General features: G+C 42.3%; 1 protein-coding gene across 1 annotated transcript in view; it reads right to left on the reverse strand.

Annotated features, from left to right (window-relative positions):
- The window catches only part of GGA3 (golgi associated, gamma adaptin ear containing, ARF binding protein 3), a 173,585-nt gene that overhangs the window by 63,064 nt on the left and 96,192 nt on the right, over positions 1-14,329 (reverse strand). Inside the window, exon 13 of the mRNA XM_053708918.1 lies at positions 719-984. Within this exon, the coding sequence (XP_053564893.1) occupies positions 719-984 (266 nt within the window). The remainder of the gene's footprint in view (positions 1-718; positions 985-14,329) is intronic.

Here is a 14,329-nt window from a genome sequence, read left to right on the forward strand (position 1 = left end):
CCAGTACAGGGACCCATCCCAACCACACAGTACAGAGACCCAACCCAACCAGCCAGTACAGAGACCCGTCCCAACCAGACAGTATACAGACCCGTCCCAACCAGACAGTACAGAGACCCCTCCCAACCAGACAGTGACCCCTCCCAACCAGACAGTACAGAGAACCCTCCCAACCAGAAAGTACAGAGAACCCTCCCCACCAGCCAGTATAAAGACCCCCTCCCCACCAGCCAGTACAGAGAGCCCTCCCAACCAGACAGTACAGAGACCCATGCCAACAAGACAGTACAGAGACACGTCCCAACCAGACAGTAGAGACCCGTCCCAACCAGACAGTACAGAGACCCGTCCCAACCAGACAGTACAGAGACACCTCCCAACCAGGCAGTACAGAGACACCTCCCAACCAGGCAGTACAGAGACACCTCCCAACCAGGCAGTACAGAGACCCCTCCCAACCAGGCAGTACAGAGACCCCTCCCAACCAGCCAGTATATAGAGCCCTTCCAACCAGCCAGTATAGAAAGCCCTCCCAACCTGACAGTTCAGAGACCCTTTGTAATCTGACAGTACAAAGACCCCTCACAACCAGGCAGTACAAAGACCCCTCACAACCAGGCAGTACAAAGACCCCTCACAACCAGGCAGTACAGAGACCCTTGTAATCAGACAATACAGAGACCCTCTTAACAAGACGAGTAGGATCCCATATAATTACCCTTTGGCTTCATCCAAGAGCTGTTGCCCTAACATTTCGAGCTCATGGAGGGCAATACCTCCTGGCAGAGGGGCATTTGTTGGCACTGTCTGAGGTATAGCTGGGGCTGCACTGAACAGAGGGGGATAGCTGAGGGCTGCAGTGTATGGCACTACAGTAGGAGCACCAAGCGGCTGTAATGATTGGGTGAGCAAAGGGGCTGTACTTGATGGTGGCAGAGGATTCAGGGGTGGTCCTGTGAAGAAATCCAGCTCCCTCCTCTCTACCTGTAAGAAAAGAAAAACTAAATGTAGTTGTGATAAACACATAGAACACAGATAGACACACTGCCTCCCTGGAATAACATGCTTTAGATAAACACACAGCGCACAGTTTGAATCAGTTGATTCACAACATAAGAGAAGGTTTGCACACTGACACCAGAGGACATACACACAAATACTGACTTACATCAGAGGGGAGACAGCGTCAGACCAAATGATGATAAATTAGCATTCAGTCTGCCATTACTTGTTTAAGGGTGGTAAAGATAAAAGGGATCAGAGGGAGAAATGTATTTGTAGAGCACACTATAAGCTCTTTAATATTTCAGGCCCTCACCTTGCATGTCTTTGTCATCATTTTGTATACGCAGAGGAAAATTTGATTCCTGGGAATTGACAATGTGCAGCTTTGTGTGGGCTGTTCTAATGAGCCTTAGTTCACACATTTTGCCCTTAACGACGCTTGCTTTTCCACCAGTGTTTTGTAATGTGAGGACTCATAAAATATGTTACTTGACAATGTCAACTCTTCATTTAAAAGAGTCTTCAATACCAGTGTTTTTCACAAGATCCCTGAGCTGTTAGCCTGGCTATCCTTCCTATAAAGGCCCTACCAGTAAATAACCTCAGATAAGAAAATCCAAATACAGAACAGTTAACAATACATTAATCATGGTAGCGGTCAAGCAAATCATTATAATCTATCCCCTAACCCATTCCCCGTCTTACACCATTAAAAAACTGCATATGTGTGGGTCCTGCAAACAAATGGTTTCATTTAGAATTGTTCTCCCGTCTAAACCTTAAACAGTGCAAAATTATGGCGAGTCACCTCCTGTCAAACTGCAGAACCTCAAATCTTTCCTATTCTTCGCATTGGAGGAAATATATCTACTGCACTGCATTGTCAGTTTATGTGCCCACCCCTTATTATTCCTATGTTCCTAAAACATTCACCTGGTGATATAATTTGGCAAAATTAATCATGCACTCACATTATGGCTTAATCACAATGTGAAGATAAGTTATTTGTTAACGCCTTGGGATCTGTCATCATCTTAGATAAATCCCTCCCTATTAAATGGACAGTCAAGTCCAAAAAAAACTTCAATTTTTCAAATAGGGCATGTAATTTTAAACAACTTTCCAATTTACTTTTATCAACAATTTTGCTTTGTTCTCTGGGTATTCTAGTTGAAAGCAAACCTAGGAAGGCTCATATGATAATTTCTAAGCCCTTGAAGGCCTTCTCTATTTTATTTACTTTTCACAGCAGGGGAGAGCAAGCTCATGTAGGCCATATAGATCGCATTGTGATCACGCCCGTGGCTAGTGGCAGACACTGCACTAATTGGCTAAAATGCAAGTCAATAGATAATAACTAAACGTCATGTGATTAGGGGCGGTCAGAAGATGCTTAGATACAAGTTAGTCACAGAAGTAAAAAAGTGTATTAATATAACTGTGTTGGTTTTGCAAAACTGGGGAATGGGTAATAAAGGTTTTATCTATCTTTTTAAACAACAAAAATTCTGGTGTTGACTGTCCCTTTAATGTAGCCAATGTTTTCTTTGGTCGATCCTTCTAAACTTTATCTTCCTTTTATTATGGTGGAGTTGTCAATGGAAATGTAATATTTCTCCAACATAGGTGTGTCCGGTCCACGGCGTCATCCTTACTTGTGGGATATTCTCTTCCCCAACAGGAAATGGCAAAGAGCCCAGCAAAGCTGGTCACATGATCCCTCCTAGGCTCCGCCTACCCCAGTCATTCTCTTTGCCGTTGTACAGGCAACATCTCCACGGAGATGGCTTAGAGTTTTTTAGTGTTTAACTGTAGTTTTTATTATTCAATCAAGAGTTTGTTATTTTGAAATAGTGCTGGTATGTACTATTTACTCAGAAACAGAAAAGAGATGAAGATTTCTGTTTGTATGAGGAAAATGATTTTAGCAACCGTCACTAAAATCCATGGCTGTTCCACACAGGACTGTTGAGAGCAATTAACTTCAGTTGGGGGAACAGTGTGCAGTCTCTTGCTGCTTGAGGTATGACACATTCTAACAAGACGATGTAATGCTGGAAGCTGTCATTTTCCCTATGGGATCCGGTAAGCCATGTTTATTACGATCGTAAATAAGGGCTTCACAAGGGCTTATTAAAACTGTAGACTTTTTCTGGGCTAAATCGATTCATTATTAACACATATTTAGCCTTGAGGAATCATTTTATCTGGGTATTTTGATATAATAATATCGGCAGGCACTGTTTTAGACACCTTATTCTTTAGGGGCTTTCCCAAAGCATAAGCAGAGCCTCATTTTCGCGCCGGTGTGGCGCACTTGTTTTTGAGAGGCATGGCATGCAGTCGCATGTGAGAGGAGCTCTGATACTTAGAAAAGACTTTCTGAAGGCGTCATTTGGTATCGTATTCCCCTTTGGGCTTGGTTGGGTCTCAGCAAAGCTGATACCAGGGACTGTAAAGGGGTTAAAGTTCAAAACGGCTCCGGTTCCGTTATTTTAAGGGTTAAAGCTTCCAAATTTGGTGTGCAATACTTTTAAGGCTTTAAGACACTGTGGTGAAAATTTGGTGAATTTTGAACAATTCCTTCATGTTTTTTCGCAATTGCAGTAATAAAGTGTGTTCAGTTTAAAATTTAAAGTGACAGTAACGGTTTTATTTTAAAACGTTTTTTGTACTTTGTTATCAAGTGTATGCCTGTTTAACATGTCTGAACTACCAGATAGACTGTGTTCTGAATGTGGGGAAGCCAGAATTCCTATTCATTTAAATAAATGTGATTTATGTGATAATGATAATGATGCCCAAGATGATTCCTCAAGTGAGGGGAGTAAGCATGGTACTGCATCATTCCCTCCTTCGTCTACACGAGTCTTGCCCACTCAGGAGGCCCCTAGTACATCTAGCGCGCCAATACTCCTTACTATGCAACAATTAACGGCTGTAATGGATAATTCTGTCAAAAACATTTTAGCCAAAATGAACACTTATCAGCGTAAGCGCGGCTGCTCTGTTTTAGATACTGAAGAGCATGACGACGCTGATAATAATATTTCTGAAGGGCCCCTAACCCAGTCTGATGGGGCCAGGGAGGTTTTGTCTGAGGGAGAAATTACTGATTCAGGGAACATTTCTCAACAGGCTGAACCTGATGTGATTGCATTTAAATTTAAGTTGGAACATCTCCGCATTCTGCTTAAGGAGGTACTATCCACTCTGGATGATTGTGACAAGTTGGTCATCCCAGAGAAACTTTGTAAAATGGACAAGTTCCTAGAGGTGCCGGGGCTCCCAGAAGCTTTTCCTATACCCAAGCGGGTGGCGGACATTGTTAATAAAGAATGGGAAAGGCCCGGTATTCCTTTCGTCCCTCCCCCCATATTTAAAAAATTGTTTCCTATGGTCGACCCCAGAAAGGACTTATGGCAGACAGTCCCCAAGGTCGAGGGAGCGGTTTCCACTTTAAACAAACGCACCACTATACCCATAGAGGATAGTTGTGCTTTCAAAGATCCTATGGATAAAAAATTAGAAGGTTTGCTTAAAAAGATGTTTGTTCAGCAAGGTTACCTTCTACAACCAATTTCATGCATTGTCCCTGTCGCTACAGCCGCATGTTTCTGGTTCGATGATCTGATAAGAGCGGTCGATAGTGATTCTCCTCCTTTGGAGGAGATTATGGACAGAATCAATGCTCTCAAATTGGCTAATTCTTTCACCCTAGACGCCACTTTGCAATTGGCTAGGTTAGCGGCTAAGAATTCTGGGTTTGCTATTGTGGCGCGCAGAGCGCTTTGGTTGAAATCTTGGTCGGCTGATGCGTCTTCCAAGAACAAGCTACTTAACATTCCTTTCAAGGGGAAAACGCTGTTTGGCCCTGACTTGAAAGAGATTATCTCTGATATCACTGGGGGTAAGGGCCACGCCCTTCCTCAGGATCGGCCTTTCAAGGCAAAAAATAAACCTAATTTTCGTCCCTTTCGTAGAAACGGACCAGCCCAAGGTGCTACGTCCTCTAAGCAAGAGGGTAATACTTCTCAAGCCAAGCCAGCTTGGAGACCAATGCAAGGCTGGAACAAGGGAAAGCAGGCCAAGAAACCTGCCACTGCTACCAAGACAGCATGAAATGTTGGCCCCCGATCCGGGACCGGATCTGGTGGGGGGCAGACTCTCTCTCTTCGCTCAGGCTTGGGCAAGAGATGTTCTGGATCCTTGGGCGCTAGAAATAGTCTACCAAGGTTATCTTCTGGAATTCAAGGGACTTCCCCCAAGGGGGAGGTTCCACAGGTCTCAGTTGTCTTCAGACCACATAAAAAGACAGGCATTCTTACATTGTGTAGAAGACCTGTTAAAAATGGGAGTGATTCATCCTGTTCCATTAAGAGAACAAGGGATGGGGTTCTACTCCAATCTGTTCATAGTTCCCAAAAAAGAGGGAACGTTCAGACCAATCTTAGATCTCAAGATCTTAAACAAGTTTCTCAAGGTTCCATCGTTCAAGATGGAAACCATTCGAACTATTCTTCCTTCCATCCAGGAAGGTCAATTCATGACCACGGTGGATTTAAAGGATGCGTATCTACATATTCCTATCCACAAGGAACATCATCGGTTCCTAAGGTTCGCATTCCTGGACAAACATTACCAGTTCGTGGCGCTTCCTTTCGGATTAGCCACTGCTCCAAGGATTTTCACAAAGGTACTGGGGTCCCTTCTAGCTGTGCTAAGACCAAGGGGCATTGCTGTAGTACCTTACTTGGACGACATTCTGATTCAAGCGTCGTCCCTTCCTCAAGCAAAGGCTCACACGGACATTGTCCTGGCCTTTCTCAGATCTCACGGGTGGAAAGTGAACGTGGAAAAGAGTTCTCTATCCCCGTCAACAAGGGTTCCCTTCTTGGGAACAATAATAGACTCCTTAGAAATGAGGATTTTTCTGACAGAGGCCAGAAAAACAAAGCTTCTAGACTCTTGTCGGATACTTCATTCCGTTCCTCTTCCTTCCATAGCTCAGTGCATGGAAGTGATCGGGTTGATGGTAGCGGCAATGGACATAGTTCCTTTTGCGCGCATTCATCTAAGACCATTACAACTGTGCATGCTCAGTCAGTGGAATGGGGACTATACAGACTTGTCTCCGAAGATACAAGTAAATCAGAGGACCAGGGACTCACTCCGTTGGTGGCTGTCCCTGGACAACCTGTCACAAGGGATGACATTCCGCAGACCAGAGTGGGTCATTGTCACGACCGACGCCAGTCTGATGGGCTGGGGCGCGGTCTGGGGATCCCTGAAAGCTCAGGGTCTTTGGTCTCGGGAAGAATCTCTTCTACCGATAAATATTCTGGAACTGAGAGCGATATTCAATGCTCTCAAGGCTTGGCCTCAGCTAGCGAGGGCCAAGTTCATACGGTTTCAATCAGACAACATGACAACTGTTGCGTACATCAACCATCAGGGGGGAACAAGGAGTTCCCTAGCGATGGAAGAAGTGACCAAAATCATTCTATGGGCGGAGTCTCACTCCTGCCACCTGTCTGCTATCCACATCCCAGGAGTGGAAAATTGGGAAGCGGATTTTCTGAGTCGTCAGACATTGCATCCGGGGGAGTGGGAACTCCATCCGGAAATCTTTGCCCAAGTCACTCAGCTGTGGGGCATTCCAGACATGGATCTGATGGCCTCTCGTCAGAACTTCAAAGTTCCTTGCTACGGGTCCAGATCCAGGGATCCCAAGGCGGCTCTAGTGGATGCACTAGTAGCACCTTGGACCTTCAAACTAGCTTATGTGTTCCCGCCGTTTCCTCTCATCCCCAGGCTGGTAGCCAGGATCAATCAGGAGAGGGCGTCGGTGATCTTGATAGCTCCTGCGTGGCCACGCAGGACTTGGTATGCAGATCTGGTGAATATGTCATCGGCTCCACCTTGGAAGCTACCTTTGAGACGAGACCTTCTTGTTCAGGGTCCGTTCGAACATCCGAATCTGGTTTCACTCCAGCTGACTGCTTGGAGATTGAACGCTTGATTTTATCGAAGCGAGGGTTCTCAGATTCTGTTATTGATACTCTTGTTCAGGCCAGAAAGCCTGTAACTAGAAAGATTTACCACAAAATTTGGAAAAAATATATCTGTTGGTGTGAATCTAAAGGATTCTCTTGGGACAAGGTTAAGATTCCTAGGATTCTATCCTTCCTTCAAGAAGGATTGGAAAAAGGATTATCTGCAAGTTCCCTGAAGGGACAGATTTCTGCCTTGTCGGTGTTACTTCACAAAAAACTGGCTGCTGTGCCAGATGTTCAAGCCTTTGTTCAGGCTCTGGTTAGAATTAAGCCTGTTTACAAACCTTTGACTCCTCCTTGGAGTCTCAATTTAGTTCTTTCAGTTCTTCAGGGGGTTCCGTTTGAACCCTTGCATTCCGTTGATATTAAGTTATTATCTTGGAAGGTTTTGTTTTTAGTTGCAATTTCTTCTGCTAGAAGAGTTTCAGAATTATCTGCTCTGCAGTGTTCTCCTCCTTATCTGGTGTTCCATGCAGATAAGGTGGTTTTACGTACTAAACCTGGTTTTCTTCCAAAAGTTGTTTCTAACAAAAACATTAACCAGGAGATTATCGTACCTTCTCTGTGTCCGAAACCAGTTTCAAAGAAGGAACGTTTGTTGCACAATTTGGATGTTGTTCGCGCTCTAAAATTCTATTTAGATGCTACAAAGGATTTTTGACAAACATCTTCCTTGTTTGTTGTTTATTCTGGTAAAAGGAGAGGTCAAAAAGCAACTTCTACCTCTCTCTCTTTTTGGATTAAAAGCATCATCAGATTGGCTTACGAGACTGCCGGACGGCAGCCTCCCGAAAGAATCACAGCTCATTCCACTAGGGCTGTGGCTTCCACATGGGCCTTCAAGAACGAGGCTTCTGTTGATCAGATATGTAGGGCAGCGACTTGGTCTTCACTGCACACTTTTACCAAATTTTACAAGTTTGATACTTTTGCTTCTTCTGAGGCTATTTTTGGGAGAAAGGTTTTGCAAGCCGTGGTGCCTTCCATTTAGGTGACCTGATTGCTCCCTCCCTTCATCCGTGTCCTAAAGCTTTGGTATTGGTTCCCACAAGTAAGGATGACGCCGTGGACCGGACACACCTATGTTGGAGAAAACAGAATTTATGTTTACCTGATAAATTGCTTTCTCCACGGGTGTGTCCGGTCCACGGCCCGCCCTGGTTTTTTTAATCAGGTCTGATAATTTATTTTCTTTAACTACAGTCACCACGGTACCATATGGTTTCTCCTATGCAAATATTCCTCCTTAACGTCGGTCGAATGACTGGGGTAGGCGGAGCCTAGGAGGGATCATGTGACCAGCTTTGCTGGGCTCTTTGCCATTTCCTGTTGGGGAAGAGAATATCCCACAAGTAAGGATGACGCCGTGGACCGGACACACCGTTGGAGAAAGCAATTTATCAGGTAAACATAAATTCTGTTTTTCTTACAATAATGTTTCCTTTTACTATTCTTGGAATGTTATATTGTAGCATATAGCTATTTTTAAAAAATAAACAAAAGAAGCGCTGCACTCTCTAAATAAATCTAAAGGTACCCAATAAAATATTAAATAACAATACTCTAAAAATACAATGATATTAGAGATAAGAAATAAATCAAAAGTTCTAAAATATAAAACAATTTACATTTACCTCATGAATATGAAAAATAATAAATAAAAGTCAGTCTGTATTGTAAAACACTTGTCATGGTACCGTCTCTAGTAGATAAATAGAATACATCAGGTTTCTGAAATCCCCAAGGTTTCTCCAGAGATGGCCTTGTTTTTCAGCAAGTTTATAAAATATTCCCGTTATATTCTGCAGCTTCTGTTCCTCTTTAAGGTCAGTTCAAACCAATAGTAAAAAGCTGGAAGGGGGTGAGAGAAAGCGCAAACAGGGATCTAAGTGTAGATTAAACACCTGGTAAGACCCCTGTATTTTTACAAACTACTCACAAGATAGTAGGTGAAAATAAGCACATAGGTAAAGTTGTATCCTTGAGCAGGGTCCAATGAAGAAAACAGCTTCTGTGATTATAAGCTTTTTATTAATGTTTAAAACAAGCACTAGCTTTGTATATATTAGCAAGCCGGCTACAGCAGGTGGAACCTATAAATTGAGACCACACCTTGCCTAGCCGTATGGCAATGCAATTTTAATACAATGTAAGCTAGTCGAGTATAAAATACATAAAACATATAAACCCCTTAGCTATCTTGTTGCTGTAACACACTGCTAGCTAACAAAGCTTCACAGGAGATTGTCTAAAAACTATTAAACTCAACGTACGTTTCATTCCATTACATAGGAACTTTTTCAAGAGTATTACTTGTTTTAAACATTAAACACCTGGTAAGCTCCATGTAGTTTTTACAAACTACTCACAAGATAGTAGGTGAAAATAAGCACATAGGTAAAGTTGTATCCTTGAGCAGGGTCCAATGAAGAAAACAGCTTCTGTGATTATAAGCTTTTTTATTAATGTTTCAAGTAATACTCTTGAAAAAGTTCCTATGTAATGGAATGAAACGTACGTTGAGTTTAATAGTTTTTAGACAATCTCCTGTGAAGCTTTGTTAGCTAGCAGTGTGTTACAGCAACAATATAGCTAAGGGGTTTATATGTTTTATGTATTTTATACTCGACTAGCTTACATTGTATTAAAATTGCATTGCCATACGGCTAGGCAAGGTGTGGTCTCAATTTATAGGTTCCACCTGCTGTAGCCGGCTTGCTAATATATACAAAGCTAGTGCTTGTTTTAAACATTAATAAAAAGCTTATAATCACAGAAGCTGTTTTCTTCATTGGACCCTGCTCAAGGATACAACTTTACCTATGTGCTTATTTTCACCTACTATCTTGTGAGTAGTTTGTAAAAATACAGGGGTCTTACCAGGTGTTTAATCTATACTTAGATCCCTGTTTGCACTTTCTCTCACCCCCTTCCACCTTGTAGCATATAGCTATTTGACACACACACACACATATATATGGAGAATAAAGAAACGCTTTTTTACCATATCCGGTGTTCGTTTGGTTTGGTTGCTATTCACGGCATAGGAGAGTGCCGTCCGGATTGGAGAAGTAAAGCAGTTTCACAGGACCCTTGGATGCCCCGGGGAAATCCCCCTTGTAGAACCTGGATAGACCGCAAAGATCGGTGACACCGGTACTTACCACTTTTTTCACGCATCACCGAAGCAAGACCAGCAGCTGGAGGACGCAGATCCAGAGAGTCACAGGCGCAGAGTGAGTCACATGTCCGGAGATCGGGTGACGTCAGACGCCGAGGCTCTGGAGTGAGGATTGCAGCAAGCGGCAGATCACAAGGGAGTGATCCGAAGTACCCAAGGAGGTGAGCCGCAGTTAACGCTGCTAAGTTCTGCTCTAACTACTATGATTGCTATCTCTTGTACCATTAATATGGCCCTTTTCCGGGACTAATTTTGAGGATAGAGGTTGATGTTATTAGTGGATGGTGTCACCGGGAGCGGTATACTGTCAAATATGCATATTAACAAGCAGTCATTTTATGGTTGATTACTACTCTCTTGTTTCGCTTGTTAAACATATCTGACATTAAAAGGAGCAGTGGTCCCTAGATACATAATACTAATGGACACTAATACTAATGGACACTAGATTTTAGGTGTGGGACTATAGACAGATGTGTCTACCTGGGTGCTAAATAAATACACATTCCAAGGCCGAATTTCTCCATATCCCCTATTCTGTTTTACAAATCCAATATACAGAGTAACAGGGGCTAAGACAACATGGCTTCCAGTAACTACTATTCATTGCTGTCCCTAGAGGACTTGGATAAAAACAGACCTACATTAAAGGATATCTTTAATCCTGACAATGAGATAAAAGACATTTCAGAGGTTTTCTTCCAAATGGAAAAGGCATTACTAAAGGAGTATCAAATATGGTGGGACAAAAGGTCCCTAGAGAAATATGTAGATTTGAACATGATACCTCGAGGCCTTAGACTAAGGAAAAGGCCAACATTTCTTATGGTGGATGATGCCTTTCTCAGGGAATGGAATGATATCCTTACAGAGTGCTCTATCAGACTTATGCATTTGATCATTAGACATAAAGAACAAAAGCTAACTGAAGCTAGACAACTAATACAACACATACAGAAAGATCTGAACCAGTTTGTGGACCATAGCCAATATGAAAATCTTGACAATCTGTTGAGACAGACAGTAGACAATATGAAGAAAGACATTGACAAACTTAAATTTCGCAAATTCACTAGAGACTCTGAGGACTATACCCTAAATAGGGTTTATTCAAATTGGTCACAACCTAATAGAAGGAACAGACGACAACGTAGACAGAGAAAAGGGGTTGACCCAGAATCTAAAGATATGAGTGGTCAACAGCAAATATTAATGAAAAAACAAGTGACCTTTTCTGACACTGAACCTGAGTCCAACGATGAAGTGGAGATTCAGGATTTTGTGGACTTTATGACCAGTGGGCCCTCCTCTGATGAAGTGGAACAGATTAATGATTCTGATGCAGTGCCTCATACAGCCTCACAGTCTGCTTTATTACCCCCTTCCCTACCTGTTAATACTACCGGTGGCATTTTGAAATCTAAGAACAAAACAACACATAGGAATAGATATGTGAAAGCACTAGACAGTGAGAAACAGTCTAAACAAAACATACATCAAGACCAATCACAGGTTTTTCACGAGGTAGGGGCAGGACAGGGAGGAGGGGGAGGAAGGGGGAGAGGGACAGTACCCAAGTTGCAAACAACTCAGGGGGAATCACAGTCCCTAGGTCAGAGAGAAGGGTATACTCTCAGAAGGGGCAGACAGAACAGATACAAAATTTGAAAAATATTAATCTTTCCTCAATAGTATTAGGTGATTCAGAAATGGATGTGCTAAAACTTGGTTTAAATTATGTTCCCTCTACAGATTATTAGGTTCCCTCTACAGATTATTATTAGGGAATTAAGGGACCTTCTAGACGATGGGCTGGAACTTGGAGTAATGGATTTGATGACTTTCGAGTATTTGATGGTGGAGGAACCGGTTACTCCGATCTTCCACCATCTACCGAAGGTGCACAAATCTATTGAGAATGTCAAAGGACGACCGATAGTGTCCGGAATAGGCTCTTTGTTTGAGAACCTGTCGAATTGGGTTGAGACACTACTCCAGCCCATTGTCTGGAGGCTCCCTTCCTATCTCCAAGATACTAAACATTTGCTTAATCTGATTGATGGCCTAAATTGGGAAAAGAACTATAGTTGGCTCACCATAGATGTGGTGGGCCTCTATTCGGCCATACCGCACAAAGAAGGGCTGGATGCTGTTAAGTTCATGCTAGATAGCTTTAGTGAATATGATAGCGATTTGAAGAAATATATTTTGCAGGTGTTGTTATTTTTGCTAACGCATAATTATTTCGAGTTCAATGGAGTGTTTTATCTGCAGAGACGTGGGACAGCCATGGGGGCTAAATTTGCCCCTGCATTTGCCAACCTTTATATGGGTTGGTGGGAGCTGTCCCACGTCTATGCAGATACTAACCCATTTAGGAGCTCGGTTGTAGCATACAAGCGCTACATTGATGACCTGCTATTGGTCTGGTCTGGCTCTGAAGAAGAGGGTCAACAGTTTGTTGATTATCTAAACATTAATGAAGCAGGTTTACAGTTTACATTTGTCTATGGTAAAGAGAAGGTGTCCTACTTGGATGTGGAATTGGAAGGGAATAGACAGGACAAAGTGGTTAACTCTACACTTTATGTGAAACCAATCTCAGCTAATGCCCTGCTACACGCCAGGAGTTGCCACCCACGCCATATGAATTATGGCGTGGCTAAGGGACAGTTTATCCGGATAAAACGGAACTGTTCTCGAGAAGAAGATTTCCAGGCGGAGAGCAGGGCACTATGGAAAAGGCTTAAAGCAAGGGGCTACCCTGATGGGCCCATTCGAAAAGCTTTCTTTGAAGTACAGAGTATACCGAGAGCAGAGTTGTTAAAACCTAAAAAACCTACAAAGACAAGAGGGAACAGTGATATATCTTTTATCACCACATACTCTAATCAATATAGAGAGGTCTGTGAGATAGTTAGGAGAAATCTGCCTGTTCTTAAGGCAGATGATGCACTTAAGGATGTGATGAAACAAACCGGCAACCTTTGTCTCAAGGAGAAATGTTACTATCGGCAACTTAGTCTCACCCAGTGCCCTAAGAAAACCTCCCAATAAGAGTAGTTGGCTGAGCTGCAAGGGCCACTATAAATGTGGCTTACATAGCTGTACAGCCTGTAACCATACTACAGTTGGTAAGGTGTTTCAATCTAACTACACACAGAGATTATTTGATTGTAATTATTGCACCAATTGTCGCTCTGATTTCGCTATCTATGTCATAACATGTACCCTTTGTAAAAAGCAATATGTGGGGTGCACTACACGTGAGGCCCGAGAGCGCATACGTGAGCACCTCAATGACATAGAGAGAGGCAGATTGGCCACTGGTGCGTCTAAGCACTTCATACATGAGCATGCTAAAAATACTAATTCATTTACATGGATGATTATAGATTTGGTTAAAAATAAACCTAGAGGAGGAAATAGGATTACGGAATTATATAAAAAGGAGGCATTTTGGATATTTAAACTATACACACGAAGTCCAAATGGTATGAATATCGAAGGTGATTTGATCAACTTCTGGTGCTAAATCCGGATCTCTGTCCTCCCCTATTATTGAATAGCAATACTATTCTTGATTGAACATCCTCTGTTTGATTTACTATACTAACTAAACTATCCTTTGAAGATATAGTTCAATAAGGCATTTGTTCAGTTTAGCTATGATCAAATTAACAATATCTTTAGGGTTATACCTTTTAAAGCTTAGGAGCGTTATGTTAGGTTAGTAAGAAGTCATAAATAAACAAGCCCACAGTCTATGGGTACCAGTGTATATAGATGCATATGATTAGTCCCTCTTAAGTTAGACATAATACTAGGGGAGTAGATGTGGAATATGGAACATATGCAGGCATATACAGGGAGACTATTACTATCCTCATATAGGGAAGATAGCTTTATATAGTATATGGTATTTACCGTTTGACCACAAAGTATTAACAGACTTATGAGCTAATGTTTTATAATGGTGAATATTAACCTATACACAATTTGGAAACTACTTAAGAGCATAGTCTGATGTTATTAATATAATATAATGGAAGCACTTTTAGTTTTACCATCAGTATGGTGCTAGTTA

The sequence above is a fragment of the Bombina bombina genome, chromosome 1, assembly GCF_027579735.1.
Source record: "Bombina bombina isolate aBomBom1 chromosome 1, aBomBom1.pri, whole genome shotgun sequence".
Classification (NCBI taxonomy): domain Eukaryota; kingdom Metazoa; phylum Chordata; class Amphibia; order Anura; family Bombinatoridae; genus Bombina; species Bombina bombina.